Source organism: Molothrus ater, chromosome 12 (genome assembly GCF_012460135.2).
Source record: "Molothrus ater isolate BHLD 08-10-18 breed brown headed cowbird chromosome 12, BPBGC_Mater_1.1, whole genome shotgun sequence".
In the NCBI taxonomy this organism is placed as follows: domain Eukaryota; kingdom Metazoa; phylum Chordata; class Aves; order Passeriformes; family Icteridae; genus Molothrus; species Molothrus ater.
In genome coordinates this window covers 7,565,407-7,590,797 of record NC_050489.2, presented here as the reverse complement: position 1 = coordinate 7,590,797, position 25,391 = coordinate 7,565,407, and the positions used below count along the sequence as shown (strand labels likewise).

The window sequence follows — 25,391 nt, the reverse complement described above, 5'->3', positions numbered from 1 at the left end:
AGAACTGACAACACCTCACCAAAGCTTTCAGGACACAGTTGATCAGCCTCAGCTGCCTGGCTGATTCTCTCTGTGAAGAAAAAAGTCTGGCTTGCTTGACTCCTGGTTACAAACCCTTGCATTACAGAATTAATTATGAGCATAAACTTGCCTAAGACCATCTCTATTTACAGTTCTGCTCTTGTAGGGAATAGTTTTGTGGTAATAAGTTGGAAAAATGTCAAGTCCATAAACTGGAGTGATGCAGAAATTAATGATCTGGTACATGGCTATTAAATATTAGTAAATATTGGTTTGAATATGGGATTAAATGTGTCATAGTGCAATCCAGCTGGTGTTACTCCAGTGACATAGAAAATGGAGAAATATTACCATTTTTTTAACATGTGCTTTATTATTTGGAAGTCTCATACATCTGAAGTACTGTTATAAGGAGCACCTGGAGGAAGATCAAACCTAGAAGCATGCATTTGAAAGGAAGAATTGTCTGTTATTAATGAAATATTTCAAAGACATGGAAAACAAGCCTTTTTGTCTTAGGTTTACAGGATTGTTCCACAAAAATGCACATTAACCTTATCACAATACATACAAATATTGTGGATGGACAATAGAAATCACCACCCTTCCATATGAGATGCATCAAGAATAAATTGTTATCCCTTATAATGTCAGAAACAGAAAAGGCACCATAATAGAATGTTTAGAAAAAACTCAGTTATGCCATTATATTTTGATTCAAAAGTGTAAGAATTACTGTCCTGACTTAAAACAAAAAGCCTTTCACACCTGTAAATTATCATTATAAACTTGTAAACCTTTACATTTTTTTCCAGAAGTATCAGGTGCAAATGCAAGGCGAATATAAAATCTATTGACTTATTAGATTACAAATACTACCCCATGAAAAAGCTGTAGTTACAAAAATATAAAAAATATTCTAACTCCCATTGTTAGATCTTAGTTTCAATCTACACTGCATTAAGAGTCCAAAGCCAGATCTGATTTGGACACATTCCTAGAGCAGGAAAGTGCTGTTTGTCTTATTTTCACATCATTGTTGTGACCTCCTCCCACGGTTTTGCTCTCTGGGTTTGTTTTATTTATTAGTGCATATTAGGATGCCAAGTGCTGGGTGCTGGCAGGTTGTATTTTTCAATGGGTGTAGCAGCATAAGTGCTCTCAGTGTGCTCTCCTCCCAGAAGTGCACTGCTCTGAGAAGAAAAACGTCATTTTTTCTCCAATCCTCCACAGCAGCTTTGTGTAGCAGCCATGCCATTTTCATCTATAACCTGTGACCCTTTGAGAGGAATAAATTCTTCTCACAGGCCTCAGTAAGGAGCTGTGGGAAGCTCAGCCACGGCTAATGCTGGGTCAGAGACAGGGGCTGCTGTGGCAAGGACAGTAACTGGCAGCATCCCATCTTCCTCACATGAGAAACTGGCACAGCTTTATCTGGGTGCTCTTTCTCTAGCCCTTGGCTTTAGAAAGCTGGATCAGCACAGGGTGTTGGACCAGCTACAACAGCAGCCTCACAAAGTGCCAATAGACATTAAAATGAGTTTCCTTCTAAATAATAACTTAAAATAAATGACTGGATTGAATGTGATATTCTTGATGAATAAACTCTGTAACAGCTGAGCCTAAGCCTGACAAATGCTAATGTCTTCACATCTGAATAGTGAAAGCTCTGCTTCTTTAGCCCTTTATCAGAGCTAGCAGAAGGTGTCCAGCTTCCAGCTCTAGAGAAACAGAGGCTGTCCTTTGTTTTGCAGGGAAGCTGGCAGAGATTAGTGGAGTCACTCAGCTGTACTCCCAGATAGCCACCTTGTTCAGCTGGGCTTTGAGAAGCACTCAGGATCGTTCAGACAGCAGTAGGACTGTGGAAGATTTAAGGGTCAGCTGTACTTTCATTTTCTTTATGCTTGGTGTAAGACTTTTTCCTTTAAATACCTTCCTCTTCATTAGAAATCAGCCCAGCATTTCTCCTGGTAACAACGTGTCAGGCTGTGCAAGTTCCAGCTGGATTTTGGCCAGCTCCAGGGGCTGTGGGGTTTCCAAACAAATGCTCCCCACAGACAGAGTGGTTCTGAAAGGGTTGTGTTTTACCCTACTTGAAAGGACTGACTGTACTCACATCTGCTTTGAGACACTAACTTACCCTGTTCCATGTGTATAAAAGATGTGGGCTAACAGGAGACTTGTGGAATTGTTATGGCAGGAAGTATTCAGTGCTCTTATGCTGGGATCATGTGTTGAATAGCACAGGAAGAAGAAGATTGTATTCCTTATTATGTTTCAGTTTCATAAAAATATTGTTCAAGCAGACACCACATTCACTCCTCTGATCAAAACTGTATATTCCATTCCAGCTGTGCTGGGATGGCAGGATTTCTTTTCAGCAGAATTTCAAAGGTATCTGCACACATCTGCTGAAGATTTTTTTTAAATAAGCACACTGTCCCTGCATGCTTGATCAGGTTAGGAGAACACTTAACAACAAAACCAACAAAAATTAAACCAAGCAATACCTAAAATGTAGGAGTTTTGATTTTTGTTTAGTAGAATTTTAAGATGGGAAACAATTTCCTATCTAAACATTTGAACTTGGCATTTCTGTTTTGCAAAACACCCCACATGACAGTAGTAATTTTAATGAGCAATTCCCTTCCCCAACCTATTGAGTCAAAAGTTCACAAATGTAACTTTCAATCAAGGCACAAAAACATTTACTGACTCTTCTCACTGTTTTCTTCACATTCTTCCCCTTCCCCTGAAAAAAAAACTTGGTGTAACAATGTCTTCTACACCAGACATAACTTTAATAGTCCAATAAGTTGTAGAAGTATCTGAGTCTGGTTCTATCTACTTTGAATTCAGTTAAATTAGATAAACAGCACATTCTCAGCACATCATTGTTCATTGTCTGCATTTGCCTTGAAGGGGAAGGGATGAGGGGGGAAAAGCCACAGTAGTTTCATGCATATTTTTCAAGAAACTTTATGTGGAAGTCTTTCACTTTCTCCAGTAGGATCTTCAGCTTCTCTACTGGAGGAAGAATGGTCATTCTGAAAAATAATATTTAAAGAAATAAAAAAACCAACCCATATTATCTTCAGAACCAACTAAACTGTGATCTTTGCACAGATCTTGATCAATCTCAAGGCACAGCAAGTAACATGTTAAGTTTAACATATTTTTGATGTTATTATCACTTTTTTGTATTTATACTTTAATTGAACTATACTCTTAAACTAGTGCAATTTGTTTCTATTGGTTAGAATATAGGAATTCAAGAACTGTTATTTTTTTTTGAGTGGTGTAGAAGATTATCAGTAAGAAATAACAGCAACTCAGTTTCCACTGTTGGGCATTTATGCCAAATTATACCCAGTTTTTAGAGCTTTAAGAAATGTCAGTTACAAGTAAATGTACATTTTTTTCTTTAATTTAAACCTGAGTGCAGAAGCATTAAAACTTTGCAACATCCCATTCTGCAGGTTTTAGTCCCTTTTTCCCTTCTTCTGCACACCCTGAAAATCCCATGGGGTGTGGGATTGCAAGGCCCCCAGAACACAATGGCTTTCCCACACTGGTGCAGGAATGGACTCTAGGTTTTCCCTGGAGCTGTGTGTACCCAGATCTGACCCAGCTGGCTGTGCTGCACAACTGCCAAGGCTAGAGGCACCCTCTGCTTTGTGGCTTCACACACAGAAACAACACAGCACAGGGTGAGGAAGACTGAATTCCGTGACAAATTTTAGCTATCAGTGGCTTGGCTGGAGCAAAGTTCTGTTTATTGGAAGCAAAAGCAACAGTTTTGGTATTAGAATATTTAGTTCAACATCTTGTTTTGGTAAAGTTATACAGAGTGTTTAAGGAGCAGATTTATAGGGATGATACTGCATTTTTCATGCAGTTTCTCCCATATGGAAACAGCTTAACCCCCTCCTCCCCAAAAAAGAATGCAGGGAAATTTTTGTAATTCCAGAGCCAGCTTTAAAATTAAAGTCTAAACTATTAGTATTGTTTGTATTCCTGGAGAAGGCATTTCAAATGCCAGTATGTAAAAACAGAATAAAATAATGCCAGCAAGCTGTGAAAACACCATAAAAACTTGTACAGCTCATCTAGCAGACCAGGTCTTTGACCTTGCTGTCAGTCCACAGAAACTGTCCAGTGGAAACTGAGACAACATAAACTGATATAAAAATCCTTGCATTTAATCAGAAGAGAAAGAACTGGGATGATACTTTGCTTACTACTGCTACTTTGCTTTAAAACAAACAGAAACTGTACCTGAAATGGTAGGTTCCTTCTCTCTGGCCAAATCCACTTCCAGGTACAACACATATTCCAGTCTCTTCCAGAAGTTTCATGCAATAGAACATATCAGGTGCCATTTTGTGAGCCTAAGGGAATGGATGCCTCAGAATTATTGAAGTCTAAATATTCCTAACACATAGAATTTCATAAGTGCTTTTTTTCCCCCCTGAAACCTAATGTTACATTATTAGTTTCTTATTGAATTTACTAAGGAAGATGAGGAACAAATGCTAATGGGGCAGTTCACACTAAATTAACTAACAGCACTTCATGGAGGAACAGGGCTGAAGAACTTACACAAAAACTCACTTCAAAAGAAAGGGTTTAGGTAATTTTGTTATTCCCCTTGACTTGCTTGTAACTTTTGTCAGAAGTCTGAAAGTTGTACTTGGAAAAATCTAAGGCACTGACATTTGATAAGATTAATTTGGGAACTGTGTGTTCCAGTTCTGTTGGCAATTACTATTTTTTTCCCCAGAATAATCTGCTGCCAAGGAAGTCCCCTGATTAATAACTATGAGAGGTTCTTAAATATGTACAGGTTAGATAGCTAATCAAATAAGCAGCTGAAAAACAGCCCTATTTTTGTTCTCAGCTGTGCTAATGGAAATGAGTATTACAAATTAGGTTTCAGAGCTCTACTTAGGAACAGAGACTTATCATTTATTAACATAGGTTACTGTCCCAAAGGCAAAAAGGTGAAATTTGTAAGGAAAGCTCCAGCCCTCTTTCCCCTTCCTGGTGAATGGGGCTTCTCTTGCAGGGTCAGTAGCACACTGCCACTCACACATGCTGGTCCCCTTAACCCAGGCAAGGGCAGCAATTTGGAACTGCACAGGGCCAGCTACTTGTGTGACTTAAACACCAACATCCTTGGGGACACTCAGCCTGGGAGCCTTAGCACTGGGATGAAATGATCTGTTCTCTTTTCCTCTCTTCTAATAAAGGTCATGTTATATTTAAGATCATATACAGCCCATGAAATACTGCTTTTGTTCTCCATCTCTGGAATCAAAGTTCATCATTGGAAGTGGCAGGCACAGGTGAGAGGAGGTTGAAATGGATTGGGGTGAGAATGGCTGACTGACCTTTGCTTCCTCAATGGCTTTGGAAGGAATAAAGATCCGAGGGAAAGCGTACATGGCTCCTTGAAGGGGGTTGCAGTGAACCCCTGGGATCTTGTTAAACATGTCTTCTGTTAGTTTGGCTTTTTTGGCAAGATTGTTCAAAACAGATTCCTTCTCCTGTTTAAAAGGAAGGTGTTCAGTTGGACACATTTCAAGTAGCAATAAAACACCAGGAGAAATGATGATCTTTCAAAAGGCCCTTCTCAAGTGAAACACTGGTAGGGCTTTGCTGAGCTGTTAGAGCAAACAATGTTCTAAATTCCAGTTGTGCTCTTAAAAAAACAGGGCAAAAAGGCTTTAGCAGGGTACAATTACAGTTTTGCAGACAGACAACCTGCAGAAGTCTCTATCTGTGTGCTCTCTTTTTACAGTCTCCTTCCTCAGCATCCACTCCTGGCTTTTTTTAGAGAGCATCTTAATTGAACTTTTGATTTGACTTGATAGGAGAAACAAAAGAAGACTCTTTGGTTTCTGTGCATAATTTGAGTTCCCAGTACTTAGGATAGGTTTGTGAAATGCACAAAAGAACAAGCATGTTATTGCTGACCTTTATGAACTGTGCATAAGATTCTTCTCCAGGTACTGGAGGATTCACCACAATATCCATGGCTGCTTGTCCTGAGACTGGAGGGCAAAGGCGAACAGAAAGCAGCTTAACGAGCTGTCCTTTGATTTCTGGGTGCAAGTTTATGACCTCCATGTAACCTCCTCTGTAGCCACATCTGTGACAAAGTGAACAGAAGAGATTGGTTAACTTCAAGTCTATAAATACAACAAAACAATGTAAATGATTGCAGAAGTGGAAAGACAATTGATGAGAATCTCACAATAGGTAAGATACAGCTTGTTGAAACAGCTGCCACACTGATATGGTTTAAGATGGAGCTGCATGACATGTCATTAAGTCCTAGTATCCCATACAGAGATAAGAGTGGACATGCAGCTTCCCTGGTAGGCAAGTTAACAATTAACATGGATCTTTAATCTTCAGAACAAGAGCATATGGCTGTAGCAGCATACATTTAATCAAGAAATTCTTTTTCTTCCATGTCCTCCTCCCCCCAAAAAACAAACCCAAACATGTGTAATATCCCAGCTGTTCCCTTTTGATTATTGAGCTGTTCCCTTGAATGTTGGAGGCCAATTTTCCTTTATCACAGGTCCAGATTGGGACTGTAGGATTTCACCTTTGTGGGACTGAGGCATTAGGTGTCTGAAATAAATACGCTAAATATTTGGTACTTTGAAAACCACTGAGTTAATCCATTACTCTGTGCTTGTTTTTCTTTTCTTAATAGTCTTTAGTTAAAATTAATAGAGGATTAATTATGGTGGATTACCTTCAGGTCAGTAATATGAAAGCGCTGTCCCACCAGATTAATGAGGAAGATGAAATAAAAAAAAACTAAATCAGACTTACTCGCCCATGTATCCCTTAGAGGTGGAGTGAAAAGAGGCCAGCTCAACATTGTTATAGTACTCGGGTCCCATCTCATACAGAATCTTTTTGAAAGAATGAAACTGGCATCCTTCAGAGTACACATTGTCCTGGTAAACCTGAACAGTCAGAAGACATTAATGTGCTCTGTTCCCCCAACTAAGGATAAAACACGGCCTTTTAGAGAGGCAGATCTGAACTGAAGAAACAGTCCTTACACTCAAAACTTCAAAGCTGTTAGAAGACACAAGGTTCTTTGTTGAGTATTAGTTACTGTAATGAGACTTTTTATCTGATGTCACCACACTTAAAGGCTGGGTCTTTGGAGACCAGCGAGCTCCATTGGATGATTTAACCTTTACTTGTATGTTTGAATTGATTTTCCTTCTGTTTCTTCCATTTGAAGTGGTCTGAGCACCATGTAGGTTTTTATGTCTGTTCCAGCAAACTTCTTCCTTGTGTCCCCTACACTTTCTCTCTAGTTCAAACCCAGGTCAAGCCACCTGTTATATTGATCCTTTGATATTAAGAATCTTGCATGTCTCTTCATGTCTTAATATGATAACAGAGAGTCTGTTCCCTGTACTTAAGAAATGCCACTACCACACATGGAACAAATTGTACCTCATATGAGTACCCTTAGCTGTGCTTTGGAGAGAACAGATTATTTCATTACCTCATCAGCCAGAAGAAAAAGTTTTTCTTCCCATGCAAAGTGTATCACATCTTCAATGCACTTTCTGTTTTGCACCTGTCCTGTTGATTTTTAAAGCAAGAAAAAAGTTAGTGGAGTGTACACATACAAATCTTTTCACCCACACCTACTTAGATTACCAACTTTTCAAGAAGATATCCCTCTTCCTCAGAAAAGTGCTATTGAACTTTAGCATTCAGTTCACTAAACATGAAATTAAGGAGCACTTTTGGAAGAAGTATGGTACAAGGTAACTTAGTCCATCTCAAGCAAAGGCAGTGTGAGATACAGTACTCAATCAAGGACTTACTGAGAGTACTCTGTGTATAGCTAATAATTGTAAATGCTCCCATGCATGATGGCTAGGAGGGAGCTGGCTTCTCACCAATCAACCTCAACTACTCAAAAAGCTAAATTCTGAGAGAGGCTTGCCACTGAGTTCTGAGTTATTACAGTCATTGCTCTTCAGAAGCCAAGAGGCTACAGGCCATGCCAGAAGCAAGATCTTTCCTAAAGACCAAAAGTGACTGAAAGTCATTCCACAAGTCTGGAAAACTTCAGTGGAAGCAGCAGCTTCAAATAGGATCCTGTGAAGTAAATCTGCTCCCTCCTTTCTGGAGTTCCAGGACACTGGAAATATGTTTCTAAAAGTAAAGTCTGTCCTACTTAGAGCACTGATCTCTGGAATTCAGCTCAACATATTTGATATGTACTTAGGATTTGCCTGCAATGTCAAATGAATGAAAAAGGAAAGAAAATGGTCTTAAAACCCCTTCATAAAACAAAATTCCTACAGACCTGTGGGATTTCCAGGGTTGATGATGCAGAGGACTTTTGGGTTGCAATATGCCTTAGCTTCATTCAAGGCACGGCGAAGTTCGTTCACATTTAGAGCCCAGCAATTTTCTTCATCCAAATAGTAATTCACCTGGATAGCATCCAGTTCAGAGATGGCTGCTGAGTATAAGGGATACTGGGGAATAGGAATCATCACTCCTGTTCGGGATTTGCCACCTCCTGAGATCAGGATCTTTAAAATTGCCTGGGGAAAAAGTAGGAATTTAAAAAATAAAAAAGGTCATGCACCAGAATTAATAATATTCTCTGGAATTAGTTATTAAACTTCCTAAAAAGTGTAGAGTTAAGGTGGATTTCTGTCCTAGAAGCAGATAGTCAAAGAGAGTTATCTATTTCAAGTTGTTACTGGCTGAGTGAGGATGGTCTAAGCTTAATGGAATCCTCTCATGTCACAACTTCCAAAGATCATGCCCGATCAACTAAAAAATTTAGGAAAAACATTCTGAGCACAAGGCTAGAGGGCAAGTTGGAAACAGGAATATCAAGATCATTATCTTTTTGCTGTGCCCTGTTGTAAGCAAAGAAGCTTTAGCTAGTTCTTGCTTATTGCCTTCCATTCATTTTATCTCATTAACCACAAGAGACCAATAAATAAAACCAGAAATTAGAACTGGGGCCTGTGCAGATTCTCCCTTGGAACAGTGAAACCTGTTTTACATCAGGAGCAATTATGTTTTCATTTTCAAGTAACAGAATAGACCAAAGTCTGCATGTCTTGGGATGGAAATAGTAATATGTAGCTTATGCCCAGAAGATACAGGCAGAAAGGTAATGTTTATGCTAGGGTCAGTCCAGACAACTTCCTCGTGCCCAATGTCTGTGTGATGTGGAGGCTTTTTACATGTGAGTTAAATAAAACAGTGCACAAGGGGCAGGAAGCAGAGAGACTTCTTGCCTTTATAACCACGGGAGAACTCTGAAGTACAGGTGCAATCAAAGCAAGCATCCTTATCAGCATGTAATTGGCATCTAAACCCAAAAATATCTTTTCTCTCAGCAGCAATATCCTTTCATTTCTTTGTGATTCTAGTACAAAATCTGCTGTTCTGTGCCTCTCATCACATACTCAGCTGCTAAGCTAATGATTTATAATCAACATAATTTTGTACCCACGACAAGTTTAAAAATACCAAGCATCCAAAACATATAATCAGGACCAAATGCATATTTAAAAACTCTTTAACACCCTCTCTCCCCTGAGGTGTGAAACAATAGTTGTTTTATCTTTAGAAGGGCCAAAGAATGAGTTGTAGCGCTGGCTTTACATCAGTGGTGCAATCAAACCGGCATGGTGCAGATCAGCTGTGCTGCGCTGCCATTCCTGACAAGCTGCCAGTGTCAGAAACTCTGAAAGCCAATTGCCTGCCGAGCTCTGGGGAGCTGCCTGCCGGGCCGCTGTCATTCTGAGCTCTGCCACTAGATGTCCTTTAAAAAAGCACCTTCACCCACACGCTGCCAAAGGCTGCCTTCACAAGCGCCAAACTGCTGCTGCACTGCCAGCAACTGTGTCTGTGCAAAGGAGTAGAGACTGGTATTCCTGTCTTAACTTATCATACTTATCTTTGAACCTTGGTTGAACCCAAAACCTGCAGTTTTCGTCAAACAAACTAAAATACACAAACAGAAATAAATCTTTGGGATTTTCACTGGCATTGATCTGCACTAGCAGAGTTTACTTGGAAGAAGAGCTGAGAGTTCTCACCTCTGAGGTTCATTCCCTCTTCCCTCTTTCACTGACTGATACCCTCTAATCTTCAGTGTTTATGTGTCTTAACCACTGAGAACAACCATTATTTAGTCTGAATGCACTAAATCTTCTAAATTTATATTTAGGCACCTGTAGCTCATTTCATATTACCTCTACAGAAAGGTACAATTAATGTATACTAAGAGACTTTGCACACACTTTTAGCTGGCTCCTGACATTCACACTGGTTTTTTCACAGGATTGGATATTCATTGAATGTGGCTTCTTTGTCTGCCAGATCAAACTCACAGGACTTGGTGAGACCAGATGTTCAACAGGGATCTGTGTTTGCAGAGGTAATTGATAAGATACAGCTTGTACCAAGAAGGAACAGGTTTCTTTTATCACTTACAGAAATGCCATCGCTTGCCCCGGTGGTGAGGTAAATGTTATCTGGATCTGCAGGAACCCCTCCATCTCTTCTCTCAATATATGAAGCCACATCCTCACGGATGCAATTTATACCTTGACTGGCAGTGTAGGATCCTGTGAAAAATGCAGGATGAGATGAGAATTGAGTGCAATGTACAACAGATTTTCTGTTACTAGCAAAACTCCTGAGGTGGTATTGGATGGAGTAGTTTGTGTATATGAGCCATATTTATATGGATCCCCAGGATGGGTTTGCTTTTTTTTCCATGGAGTAGGAAAGGGAGCTGGTTTGTTCATAGAGCAAAAGAATTAATTTGGAAGGAAACAAATACAATAAGCATCACTAAAATACAAAAATAACATACTGGATTGGTAAAAAGCGTGATTTCAAGCCTACTTTGCAAACTGGGACAACAATCCCATTCTTACTATCTTTCAGTTGCTTTCTTTATGTTGGAAGCACTCCTGGATGTAAACAAACTTCTATGTAAGCAATGGGAACAAGGAAAAGAGGCACCATGTGCAATAGAAAGGAAAGTAATTTCTTTTAATCCATGATAAATATAAGGGTTTTATTTGCAACATGAAAATAACATATTTTCTCCCACAGTCTGAAACCAAAAAAATCCTAAACTGCTTCTCTCCTTCCCCCACAGCATCTCCCACAACCACTTTTCACCAGAAATGCCTAGAATCTCCCCAATCTTATGTGCAGTTTACAGAGCACAACTAATAATCATAAATAAAAGGAGATGTTAGATGCCTGTGTGCATCACTGCCAAGAATGTGCAACAAACAAAGAGTGAAAATAAGCCTAGGTCAAGGTGAGGAATGAATCCAAGCTATGAAGCCTAAGACTGATGGACAAAGAAGTGACAAGTGTACATCTATTTTAGAACACTGTCAGGAAGCTGCAGAATCTTCTTTGCTTGTTGGGTGGAGTGGAATAATTATGCCTGACTTAACTCTTATCACTCTGTTATCTGCTGGTAGTCTGCCTGGTAGGACTTCCATGAAAGCATGATTTAAAAAAAAAAAGAACTTTTGCAAGCACTGCACAATTGCATGGGATAAAATGGTGATTCAGGGCACAACACTCCCTGATGTCCCAAACATTTACTTTTACAGGACTGGAAGTTATATTGGTGTACATGGGTGTTTGACCACAGCCAGGAGGACGCTGTTAAAGGAGGAGAACAAACCTAAGCTGTCCCTCTGTCTTGTGTTCCATTGGGTGCTGAGTCCTGCCACTCTGAGGACATACAGAACATTTAATTGCATTGTACTTCTACACTGACTTGTACTCAGTTGATGGCTTTGACTAGAACCCGTGCTTGCACCGTGGGATGCAAATCAATAAACCCAGTCCAAAAAGCTGCATATATTATGTATTTTTATATATAGGATGGATGTCTCAAATGCCTGGAAAGATATTCCAGTTATCCTACATGCAAAGTAAGTGGTGTCAGCAGAATACCAGAGAGTCTGGACACAAGAGAAATTGCCCAGTTTTGGACACAAGATGAGTCCTCAGATGAGGACATATCTGAGCCTTCATACATGGCCTGGGAGTAGCAAGACTCAAAACCATGAGTAGGGTTTTGCCAAATGGATCTTCATTGGAAGTGAGGGCATTCTAGTTCACTTCCAGAGGAAATTTCATACTCATATTAACTTTACAATTAATACCTTTAAATAGGCCGGTGTAGATATGAGTGCAACACTTCAAATGACTTTGACCCTATGTAGTGATTCCACCTTTGTGTTGCATTGACTAATTTGTTGAAAAATAAGGTTTTGAACACAACACAGTGGGGCCAGTTTTTCATCTTTGCTTTCTCACAAGAAAGGCAATTTCTCCTTCTCAGCCATGAAGAGAACAGCAGTAAGTTGTCAGACTACCAACAAAGTGATAGGGGTGACTTCCACTCAGCTGCACGTCCCAGTGCCTCTGGCTGTGTGTTTTGGGAGGCTGAACAGAGGCTGATGAGCTCCAGAGGCCAAGAGGAGGGGCTGGCACACCTTACTGGAGCCAGGGAGGGTGGACAGGGGGCAGAAAACAGTACAGCACATCAGTAAAGTCTACAGGGGTTTTAGTTGTCAGGAATTTAGAGGTACAGTTGTTCTTGGCATAAATTATTTCAAAATTAAAAAACATTTAGACACCAGAATCCAAATTTAGCCACCGAAATGAACAGTGTATATTCAGAATTATCATCTTACTTGAATACTGCAATTGTTTCAGGCCTACTTCCTCAGAATCTACTGAGCTAACAGAAATTATGGGAAATGTGTGATCTTCTGAAAAAAAGGAACACATTTCTGAAATATTATGCAAGACTGAATTCTTTATAACATGGGGTTATTGTGTCCCATGCCACCATGACCTTAAGGGGAAAGGAGCACCAAGGGGCCAAGACTGCTCATTCTGAGAACTCCTTCCACATCCCTAAATTAGACAATCATTACAAAGAAAGACTGAGTCAAAATTCAAATATATCCCCAGCAACTCCTATGTGCCAACAGTACCGTGTGAATTTATTATTCCAAAGTAAGACAGGAAAGGGATCCATTGAGCTAGAGGAACTTGTCAGTTTTGATAATGTGTTTTTAATGGTCTACATTAAAAGACAAACCAATACAAAGAAGGTGAAGATAAAACACATTCTGTATTAGGCTGTGTTGTCAAGCTTGAAATGCTGCTAATGCAATCACTGTTTATGTTTTGTTTATTTTGTTTTGTTATTTTATTAAGTTTCATAGCACCTACTCTCAAAATATACCAGTGCAAATAGGCACTGCAATCACAAAGATTAAGAAATATGCCAATTACTGTAATAAGTTCTCTGAAATGTCACTGTTTGCCTACTTGAAAGAAGGTAAGTCTGCCAGATTCTTTGCTGCACCCAGCAGCTGTAACAGGATCTGCAGAGTAGAAATTCTCATGGCATTTGCCAGGTACAGGTAGGCAGCACAGTCACTAGATGAGAAAGAAATTGCCTCTTCCATTTCCTTTCTAATGAATATGCAAAGTTTGTGCTTATGTGGATATGACATGTGCACTCTTGTAGGAAGAGTAGCTGAAGAACAGAGCTCTGTAGTTCTTTCAAGAGTTATTTTACCTTGGAGAAATAGAGCTTTGACACCTTCAGTTAAAACTATCTCAGCAAGGTAAAAGACTCTCAGCAGTGTAGCTTTCCTTATCACCTTGGTACCTGAGTTTCTGATAGCCCAGAAACCACACTTGAACTGATGGTTCAAAATGAAGATCCAGGAGTGTGCACTGGATCAGCTGAGATGGACATATAGTGTTTGTTGACACCAGCATTACAGGGACAGTGGGCTCCTTGGCAGAGAAACAACTGGAGAAGGTAAAACTGTAAAACCCTCCACCTAGTCTAAGTAGGAGACACAGAGCCCTGGATTAAGAGATGTCATACCAACAGAACAGAGCCTCTTTCCTGGTACAAAAACTCCTCAGCATTCCATTCAGAGTAATGCCTAGAAGTTATTGTGGCAAGGGCTCCATAGAAGCATAACCCTCACCCTCTGCTCTGGGACAACTCCCACCAAAAATTCGCCCCATTGGTCACCATCTGCAGGTCACACTGCAAACCTGCCCCCACCAGCTGCAGATATTGAACCAGCTGTGTTTTTCTAACACCAGAACAGCTGCAGACACTGAACCAGCTGTGTTTTCCTAACACCAGAGCAGAGCCTTACCTAAGCTGTTTCCTCCACAGCCCTGCAAGATCCGCCTGGCGCGCTTTTTGGCGTCTTCGGGAAAGCTCGGGCTGTCCAGCAGGTTTGGGTATGTACACAGGGCCACCACCTGCAGTGCCAAGAACATGTCAATTGGCCACTTTTCATTAGTTATTTTAACTTAGTTAACTTTATATTAACTTTCCTTGGAAATGAAGATCACAAATACTGGCTAATTTAAAAGAAAGGTTATTGATGAAGAGTTTGCAGTTGTTTTTTTTTAAGGGTTGTTCTCACAGAAGAGAAAATGTCTTATCAGGTTCCAAGTTAAGCTGGTAAAAACAGTTCTAGAATTATTAACTATTTTTATTACAGACAGTGAAGATTCCAGGTAAGCTAAGCATAGTGCAAACACAGTAAAGCACAGTTAACTATTCCTATGTTATCTCTAAGCAGCTCTATCCTCCATGCCTTGTGTATTACTAGCCCACTTTTATTGACAAGAAATCAAGATTTTAAATATGGAGCAGAGCTGAGAAATACAATCACATTTTGAAGTCCTAGTGGCATGTTCTAATAATCTTTCCCCAAAAAAACTTCTAGTTCCTACTGATTTGAATTCATGGGAAATATTTAATTAAAAAAGAAATGGTGATATAGAACATAATAAAAGTAGAAACACAACCCAGCAGAATTAAATTAATGAAGGAATGTAAGACACAAAGAATTGAGAGGTCTTTCTTGAGATCAGCTTAATTTATTCCAGTCTCTCTCATTTTTATGCTTAAATGGTGTAATGTGGACAGACTGTTGTCATCTTGTGGGACAATGGCAATTAATTAATCCATGTGTGCACACAGTCATGGGAAGAAAGGATTTCCCATTTTATTTAATAACATTGGAATAACCTGTAATACATTTGAATAATTTAGAAGAAGCTCACGTCTCCCTAGTTTGCTGCATAGCTTGATTTTGTGATCTCATCATCTGGACCCTCAGCTTAATAAAGCTTCAATTTGTCCTGGAACTCTCTGAATTCACATTATTATAGACAGAGAAATTTACATGAGGGTGTGAGGGATGCTCAGTAAATAAGATAATACTCATTTTAACCTTATTTGTGTTTTAGGAATAATGTACAAATATGAATTCTGTTGTAATCTTTCCTAAAAGTTAACCTGCCGATTAGCTTGCCCAGAGGTAAAATGTGCAAAATGAGACACAGTACAAGTATTTGAACCCAGCTACATGCAGATTTCAAAGTATTCTCTCAGATGAAGAAAGGCTTTTGTTTTTTTCTTTAAAGAGAACCCCTTCCTTTCCTGAAGAGCATTGTTGATAATGAATGTGCTGACTGATAACACAGAAGTGGCAGGAAAAAATGTGGGTGGGGAATGATATGGGAACTAAGGAAAGCTACTGTGTTAAAAGAGGATAAGCAGCAAACAATAGGACTTTGGCTCAGAAATGAACATTTTAAATTCTTTACAAAAGAACTATTTTAAGTCTAATTGTATCTAGAGACTCAATTATACTAGCACCTATATCAGACAGCTTTAAGGCATTCTAATAAAAAATGAATAATAATATTTTAGTAGCCTTACCTGACGGAGGAAGGTGATTGGTCTCTGTCCCATTGCATGTGCATCTCCAATGTTGGCTTTAATCACTTCAGTAAAGGGTTTTTTGATTCCCTAGAAAGGGATCATTCAGAATGTTTTGTTAGGGCTGTAGTAGAAGATTCTTTTTTAGTATCTGTCATGTGGCTGTAACAGCTACAGTGTTTAATGTAAAGCTTAATGCATTTCTTATACAACACTGCCAGGAAATCTTAAATGGTTTACAGAAATATTGTTGACTGTGACACATTTTTAAAGGCTGGCTTTTATTTTTCTGCTAGCTGCAAGTAAGAGACTGACTTGGCTGGAAACCACATATTGAAGTAGAAAAGATGAAAAAAAGGCATTTTGAGTTGTCAGTATTAGAGCAATTTCTTTGAGACACCTAAGGGAGGGATGGATCAGTCAAGAAGCTAAAAAGACTTGAGGATATTTGAGAAACCACCAATAAAAGAAACCTCAAGACCTTTAGTTCCTTGAGAGTAAAAACAAAAAAGTGCTTATTTATTTTATACTTAGATTAAGTATTCCTTGTATGATGACCGCACTTTTCCATGTAGAGATGGTTCACAAAATATATCCTAGTGAGGCTCTTTATGATAAACAGAAGTGCTAAATAATCACCATGAATATTTAAAAGCTTCCTAGTCTCCAAAATCTGAACAGACCGCCATTTTTCCTGTGAGAAACTGAATACATCATGAGAACACAGGGAAAGAAGTTAATGAATGTTGATTAGCAATCACAGCTCTTTAAAAAGCAAAATAAAATAAGGGCATGAAAAAGGCAAGGCACTGACTGATTCAAAAAACTACCAGTGGTTTAAATAAAAAATATTAACTGAAAGTAAAGGCCAACATTACAAGAAAAATAAGTGAGAGAGGCAATAATAAATTTAGAGTTATTCTGATGTATATTTCAGAGGTAGTAGGGAGGCATCCTAACAGTGACAGAATTGTCACATGGACTAAGGAACTGCAAAATCAGACTGATTAGTTTTCTGTAGAAAATGACCTATAACAACTTACTCTGGGTATGGACTCAGACAGCCTCTTCCTGGTCCATGTACTTACAGCCAATTACTGGATTTGGATATAAAATATGTAGCTGGCAAGCCTGAACTAATTTCTGCTTTTCCACCATGGACTATGGAGTTGGACTTCAATGGCAGCCCAGAAGCCAGATGTGGAAATAACAATAATACAGGTAGTCCCCAGGGACAGAGATTCCCAGGTATGCCAAGATTTGGAGGTTCAAGGCTGCACAATCCCCAGTACCCCACTGGATGGATCCAGTCCATTGTATATCTGAGAGCCTTTGGGGGTTTTCTTTTAAAATTCAGTATGTAGTTAGAAATGGCATTAGGACCAGACAACTGGGCTTACATGATCCTGATTGAAAAGAGTCAATTTTATATGGCCTTACATTTAGCAGCAATTGAAAAAAAAAAGTTCACTTAAAATAATTGAAAGTGACACACTGAGTCCATCAAGTAATTTGCTTTTATGCTTGTTGATCTAAGTGAGCACCCAAATTAAGAGCTGCATTTCAGCTCTAAATAAAAAATTAGAAATAGGGATGTCAGATAGACATTACACTTATCTGAGGCTGAAGTTTAGTAATTTATGAGTAATGTAAACATAGAAAGGAGAAAATGTGAATGGGATGTTGATAATCTCAGTATCAAACTGTAGAGCAGCAGGAAAAGGGCTGCAACAGGTCATGGATTTATTTCACTGCAGAAGGCTGAGCAGTCTTTAACCATGTCAGCAACACACCTGAGCTGAGACAAGTTATGGCCCTGCAAGCCAAGGAGCACACAGGGGGAGCAGGAACTGGGCCACTGGAGTTGTTTTGCTCTCCTCTAGGGGTGCCCCAGCACATCTGGACTCCCATGGCCTCTGTCTGGGTGCAGCCAAGGTGTGCTCCACAGGCAGCCTGGCAGCACTGAAACAGGCAAGGCTTTGCAAAAGGGAAGCTTGCATAACAGGAGCTCTAATAACAAACTCGTGAGCAGTAGGTTCCAGACTGATTCTCCTGCCTTGTGAGGAGGGTAGAAACCACATCAAGGAGGAGAAAAATGCCCAGCCCTACAAAACAAGCTCTGCTCCAGCTCCTGCCTTTGGCGGCACCTCACACTGTGCTCACAACGTGATTCAGCTTCAGCTTGGAACAAGGCCAGGCTCCTGCCACTCCTCTGACAGGGGCAGCAAACAGATCCATGGTAGTAGCCCTTTTTTAAAGCTGTAGAAGCCATCTTTCACCTCCACATGTAAAAGAGAAAATATAAAAACATGTATTGTCTTTTAGTAGGCATCTTCTGGACAATGAAAGGATTTTAATGGAATAAAAGAATCTTCCAGGATTTGGAATATGCTCTTTGGAAATTACTTCCTTCAACTGTTACTTCTGTCTCTCTACTTTTTTTAGAGGAAATGCATCTTTTAAGAAACCTGATGAAACCTGAAGCAAGCCAGACATAATTATTCTAACAACTAAATATCACACAAAGTTGGGAGAAGGGATTTTTATACATGAACTAGAATTCATTAGCACAAAGTCAATAGAAATCTTTTTGCAGTTAACCAGGTTTGGGGAAGTTTCCTCTTCCCCTAGACATCCCCAGAGCCTCAGGAAACCCATTAGGAAAGGAGAACAGTATGAAATGATGAGCTGTCTCTGAAGGAGAGTCATGATGGAAGAAGTGTTGGGAGAATTACTTGATCAAAGAAGCAATGTGATGCCAGAAAATACAGCACCCCAAAGAACTACCATGAGGGCAATGCCCTGCCAGGAGTTTTAGTGTACCTGGAGGTTCCCTTTACAAAGGTACCACCTGACAGTGCTGGCAAACTGCAGAATACCACCGTGCCCAGAAAGAGTAAAGAATGGCCCAAACTGACCTGACACTGTCTTTGTTAAATCTTCAGCAAATTTCAAAGGAAAGCCATCACTCAGGGGAGAGCATGTGTGGATTTGGAAATGGCAATAGGAAAGAATTGAAAAGAGTTCCCTTGAGGAGGCCATGAAAATGTGAGCTGCTTTTAATCCCAGAAGAGAACTGTGGTATTACAGCTATTTCTGAATTTCAGAATTTGCCTGCTCCTGGCTGCTCCCAATTGTCTCATTTTCATTGCCATGGCTTTGTGCCTCCTCTTGATGGGTATCAGGCAACAACATCACACTATGAACCACTGCACTATTTCCTTGAGACTGCTTTTGCTGTGACTTGCACAAACAAGCTCTACAATCAGAGCTGGCAAACCCAAACATTTCAGCATGGCTGAGATCTACACTGTAGTAGCCAAGTTACTTGCTTGCTTTTTTCTCTCCTCCTCTCAAGAGGCCAAGAAAGCACTGCCCAGAGGCCCTTAACTAATAGGGACCTGAAGACCTGAATTAGCATTCCAATCTTTTTATTAAAACAGCTCACAGCAGAAAAATAAACCTGACCTGCTTACCATGGAGTAAGGCTTTGAGTTTGTATTATGCTTGTGCAATTCAAGCTGACATGAGCTGTTTTGGGGAGGAAGGAGAAGGCAAAATCTGGATTTTGACTTAAAATGGCAGTGATGACTTGCATGCCCCTCATATCACATGAGAAAATCAGTGGGACTGACCATTAATTGGCAGATCTGATTCAGAGATTACAGAACAGGACTTGTCCTCAGGTTACTTTTTCCTGACACATTGATCAAAGTGGGTTTGCATTCAGAATTTTTGCCTATATAGATAAACCACTAGATTTCATAACAGAATTAAATGATAGAATTAAAATAATGCTCATTAGAAAGTGATTAGACATTAAGACCCACTTAACTTGGAGAGCTACTGGAAAAGGTCTATTTTAGAATAAATTTTGCTAATGTATTCAACCAGAAAATATCAAAAACTGGATTCTGTGGGTTGCGAGCTTCTGAAAATATGATTTTGATAATTGTGCTCTTGAAACCAGTTTTCTTTCACCTTCATCTGCAGTAGTTTCTGGCATCTTAAAAACCATGGGTTTTACTACAGATTCACTTATGTATGCAACATGTACAGACAACTGAGGAACAACAGTTCTGTCTTAATGAGGTCAGATGCTCTTGCCTGGAAGATACTTCCTTCGTGTGCACACAGTCACGTATTCAAAGCAGAAAATTACAGGATGGTAATTTAAGCTTAGCATCTTTCATTACTGGGTGTACCAGTCAATCTTGTCTCTTTTTCTTGGCATGTTAAATTATATTTCTGCATGTCATTGTCTAAATTGTGTTTTATCTTTCCAAAACTCCCAGGAACACAGTCAACTCACATTTACAATTAAGGCTGGATTCTAAGTCAGATTTTTCTATTCAATTTTAAAGTCTGATGAATTAGTGAGGGAAAAAAAAAACTCTACAGTATTTTAATCAAAATACTTCAGCAGAAGCTGCCTGAGATTTCAGTTACTTAAGTAGAAGGATTTTGGTAGTTTTATTGTCTAAATAGCAATGTAGGGAGTGAACAAGTGGCTTGAATAAACTTGAAACAGGAACCTATTTGCAATAGCTAAGCAAATGAAAAGCGTGGGCACAGGAGATGAATGGACAACCCTTTTGCTGTAAAGGTAACAGAAAAATAGGGCCTTCAGTGTATAGAAAGTGTATAATGCCAGTGAAGGCCCATGGCTCCAGGCCCAGGGTTGGGATGTGTTACCCACCTGTGCTATCTGAAGGAACTCCCTACATGCTACCAATGTATCCCTGCACACCATCCCTCTCCCCCTTTCCACCCTACAGTTCTCTTTCAGCAGCTCGAAAGTTTGCAAGGACCTTGTGTGCCTTACACTGGGCCAGGCCCTGCTTCCAACGTCACCTGAGCTGACCTGTGGATCCTGCAATGCTGTTTGATTTGCACAGGCTTTGCCAGGAGATGTAAGGCAGCTTAACCTAACACAGAACTTGACATTATATAAAACCCAATCAGGAACTGGGGAGAAAAGGAGTGTATAGGTGAAATGTCAGAGTAACAGATATGAAGGGATTTTCCACAACAAGGTCAGTTAAAATTAGCATGAATACAAAGCAACAAATCAGGTATGTGTCCTCCCTGGGTAAAGATAAGTTAGTTTGTCATTGCTGATTAGGTAAAGAGAAGGCCTCTTCTCAGACCTTGCTTTATTCTTGCATTGATTTGTATTCAGGAGCAAATTTCTAGTTTGAAATGTAATTAAAGTCAATACTTGATACAGTGGCCATTTGTTAGCAAGTCTATACAAAGGGGGTAGAAGAAAGGTCTTATTTGAGAGAGTTCTATTTAGAGTGTAATCCTTTATTAAAATATGCCTGTGCCCTAGCTTTAAAAAGTTGCCAGAAACACCAAGGAAAATTTTTGGAATTAGTTCTTTCTGTCATCTTAGTAAGTCAGAATCAGCTGATTTCTACCAATAGCAAAAAGAAGAGAAAAAGGGTTTTCACTTTCAAAGCATGACACAATTTCAAAATTATGAAAAAAAGGCTCAGGAAAGCAATCCAATCACTGATTTTGCATGAAGATTTCCCTCTTGAAAGATTTAATGTAGCTCAAACCCCTGATTTTCCACCTAGATGAATACAGGACACAAGCCAACAAAACTTGTGAAATCCAGGTACAGCATGCCCCACCTGTATTGGGCAATCAATCTTAATCTGCTTTATTGAGTATTTTACTAGTCACTTACATTGGCTTAGTCCCAGGCTAAAACTAATGCCTCACTTTTATTTGTTCTTTTAAGAAATATCCCTTCAATTGTCCAGTCAGAGACTTCTTGAGTAACATTTCAGTCCTTATTTCTGTGTGCACTGTGGAGTTACAGCTCCTGTTGTGATCATTTGCAGTTAATATAGAGAAGCAGCAAGTGCCAGAGAGAATAACAGAGGAGCTGCTCTTTGGGATCTGAGACAGCAGAACAAACCTCAAGGAAGATGAAAGCTTACACTGTGCAAACAGCTTCAAGTAGATGTTTTATAGTCTCCATAACAGCTCTATGAGTATTAACAAGTATGAAGAGTAACCAAATGGAATCAAGTTTAAACAGGGAGAGCCTCTATCACATCTGATTATATACAATGGCTGCTGCATTTAGGGTGCTTTTAGTTCAGAAACAAATTACCTAAAGGCATCTGGGCAGAAGAAGATAAAAGATTTACTGCCATTGCTTCACCCCTGCCTGTTCTTGTTACCCCTACCCACTGCAGTGTTTCCACCTCATACCAGGGAGCCTGTGCTCTCCTGCCTGATGTAGGATGTAGAAGAGTGTTATGGGGCAATTCTTGCTGTTAGTGAAGAGTGGCCATGGATCTAGAGATGCTGTGGGAAATCTCCTTCCTCTTTCCTGAAGTGGCAACCACTTCAGCCTCTTCCCTTTATCCATCAGTGTTAATTCTGCTGGCAGTGCTTGGCCTAACCCTGTGAGCTAAGATTGAGAGGGCTGGAAAAAGCTGTACAACTTAATAAAAAGGAAACAAAGACATGCTATTGATGTGTGAGCACACAGAATTAAATTTCAGACACACACACAAAAAATAGACAATTAGATAACCTATAGTACTTTACTTATAAGGAACCTAGGCATTACTCAACACTGTATGCTTTAGCAGACAGCTTGATTAAACAAGAGAATGAATTAACAGTATTTTTCTCAGAAAAGAGGAATGAGTAACTTGAGAAGTGTGGAAGCAAGTAAAGGATTTCTACTGAAGTTGATTAGTGTTCTCTGCAGATACACTGTCTCAACTTTTGCAGTAATTCTGTCCTCCTTCCCTGCCAGCTGGGAGGTTTGTTTGCCTTACTTGTGTTAAAGCATAGTCACCTCTAGGAATGCTGGTAGCCATTATCAATGGCAAACATTATTTCATGAGACTGGTTCCAGGAAAAAAGAAATTAAATAGAAAATGCCACATAAGTAAGCACAACACTAAACTGACATAAAAATCTTTTAATAAAGTGAATGCCAATGATTTGCTGTTATATTTTTTCAAAAGTGCACAGTAGATTATTCTTTCTGCCAGTGATTCAGCTGGTAACTGGAGTAAGCAGGGGAGCTGGGAGGAGTTTGTGAAGGGCCTTTTATATTTGTTTTGTCAAGTAATATCTCCTGCTCAGTAATGTTAACTTGAAAACAAACATACTCAGGGAGAACACTGGAAGATTTTATACTCTGGAAAATGCATCCACTAGGGAACCTAGTTACATAAACACAATGACACCTTTATAAACAAGTTTTGAGGCAAAAATCAAAACAGATGTTCCAAAATTAATTCTTCATTACCACTCTGAAGTTTTAAAGTGAAATTCAAAAAAAAGAAGTTATTTGTAATAATTATTGAGTTAGACATAAATAGTTGATGCATATACTACAGTGCACTGAAAACAATGCTTCACCTTCTAAAACAAGGGGAAACAAGTAACACTAAGACCAGAGAATCACCAGTTTACTCTCATGGTTAGAATTGCTGTAGCACGTTTTTGTTCAAAGCACTTTACATGAACTAATGAAAATGGTCTTGCAGTACCTGTAATAAGGCATTAGAAAGACTCTCTAAAGCAGTGACAGCATGGAATAATATCTAAAATTATAGAAAAACTACTCTGCCAAATGCTTCATCAAAACAAAAATGTGTCCTTGTGATGAGAGGGGAAGCTGTGGTTTGAACAGCAGAGGCAAAAAGCCATGTCTGTATTGCTAAGGGTTTTTTATTATCTTTTGTTTCAATACTCGAGGAATAAGAAAGAAATATGAAGAGCAAAATAGAAGCACTGACTGATTTGGATGCTTTATTTAGCACATACTGGCCCAAACCCTTAGGATCTGCTTTATTATCTGATCTGCCAAAGAGAACCAACCACCTACAACTTTGGGCAGCGTTACTGAGTGTTTGTGCTCTGAAGGTTTGTCCCCGGGCACCTCAACTTCTGCAACTAAAAAAAAGGAGCATTCTCGGTGATCTCCTCGGATGATCCAGAGCAGAGCTGGGTGAGGCTGCGGAGCAGTGCCTGGAGAGCCGGGCCAGCTCACCTGTCAGGAGCCAGGTGCCTCCTGCCCCGGCCAAGGCAGGATCTCTGAAATCCTCACGAAGGACTCAAACGCTCTATCAGTATGATGAAAGCCGGTCACTCACCCCCTTGTATAACACAAAGGACACGGGATTGCAGCAAAGGGTCAAAGTGGCCGGAGAAATGTAAACACTGCTTTATGGGGGTGTCCCGTATCTGCCTTAGGCAGCCAGTGACACAAGATAAACAGTAGCCGGCCGGAGGGTTCCTTTGTTTCGTGCCTCTGCCGCCTCCCGTGGGAAGGGGCGCGGGGCCGGGGATGCCGCAGCGGAGCGGGGCCGGGCACAGCGCGTCCGGCCACGGCTCGGGGCAGCAGAGGGATGGGGAAAACGCTGCTGTGCTCCGGGAGTTTTTAACTCGGTAGGAAGCCCTGCAGCGGCACTCGCGGTGCCTCCCGCTTTCCCGAGGCTTCCACAGGGTCACGTCTCAGCCCCGCGGGGTGTCACGTCCCCGCCGAGCCCCGCCACATCCCCAGCCGGGAGCGGCGGCGGAGGAGCGCCCGGGGCAGAGCCGGTGCGGCTGCAGGAGCGCGCCCTGCCCTGTCCTGCCCCGCCCCGCCGCCCCTGCCTCACCTTCCGCAGCTCCTTCTCGATCTCCCCGGCTTTCAGAACGATGGGGCCGCGCACCGCGTATTCCACCGCCTTCACTTGCGGGTTCATGGACTCCAGCGTCAGGATCTTCTCCCTGCTCGCCTTCTCGTTGATCTTCACGGCGGAGGCCTTGGCAGCGCTGCTCCAGCGCACCGTCCCCTCCCGCCGGGGACCCCGCGGCTGCCGCCCGGCCGCCAGCGAAGCGGCGCAGCGCAGAGCCATGTCCGTCCTTCCGCCCCGGCAGCCCCCCGGCCCGCGGCCGCACAGCCGTGCCGCAGCTTGCCTGGCAACCAAGACAAACCGATGCATGGTCGTTCGGGTAGCTCCCAAAGCCAGATGAAGGATACGAGCGCTGGGGATCGGTGTGTTTTGTAGTCGGAACCGGGCGCTAGCCAGATGCACGCGAGCAGGAGAAATGCCGAAGAGCTGGCACAGTTACACGTACACGCTCGATCCTCTCATGTCCAGATCCCGCAAACTTAGCTGCAATGGATACAACTGATCTTGCAGCGTTGCGATGCCACCACAGGAGCAGAATTAGAAATAGAAACAACCATTGCATCCGAATAGCGCTGCAGCCCCCTGCCCCGACAGAAGTGCCCGCGCTAGTGCTCTGGAAGAGTCCCGGGCAAACCCATCCTTTTCCCAGCCGGCGCTGGCCCCGGCCCCGGGGCGTGCTAAGGTGTGATTGCACCAGCCGGGCTGCGGACGCGCTGCCTGCCGGGGGCTGTAGTCCCGGCTGCGCCTGCCCACGGCATCAGGTGATGGGCAGGGAACTACCGCACCCAGAGGCCTCCCCGGGCCGCTCCCGCATTGTCTGCAGGGCGGGGCGCGCTCCCGCTGCTGGAGATGCGGGGGGA

General features: G+C 41.1%; 1 protein-coding gene across 1 annotated transcript; it reads right to left on the bottom strand.

The window, feature by feature from the left end:
* Window positions 1-368: 368 nt before the first annotated feature.
* Window positions 369-25,199, bottom strand: GPT2 (glutamic--pyruvic transaminase 2). Its single transcript, XM_036390317.2, has 11 exons — window positions 24,514-25,199; window positions 15,869-15,958; window positions 14,286-14,394; window positions 10,543-10,676; window positions 8,384-8,627; window positions 7,568-7,647; window positions 6,874-7,010; window positions 6,001-6,175; window positions 5,415-5,570; window positions 4,300-4,412; window positions 369-3,068 (listed from the first exon to the last, which is right to left on the bottom strand). Exons 1-11 carry the CDS (start codon window positions 24,838-24,840, stop codon window positions 2,978-2,980), a joined length of 1,656 nt encoding a protein of 551 aa, XP_036246210.1. The 5' UTR covers window positions 24,841-25,199; the 3' UTR covers window positions 369-2,977.
* Window positions 25,200-25,391: the final 192 nt, after the last annotated feature.

Excerpts from the sequence above, each read along its gene's own strand:
- GPT2 (XM_036390317.2), bottom strand. The coding sequence starts at position 24,840 with ATGCATCGGTTTGTCTTGGTTGCCAGGCAAGCTGCGGCACGGCTGTGC. Across the intron at positions 7,011-7,567 it reads TTTTTCTTCTGGCTGATGAG|GTTTACCAGGACAATGTGTA; the intron begins GTAATGAAATAA and ends CTGACTGTTCAG. Across the intron at positions 3,069-4,299 it reads GAAGGAACCTACCATTTCAG|AATGACCATTCTTCCTCCAG; the intron begins GTACAGTTTCTG and ends ATTATTTTTCAG.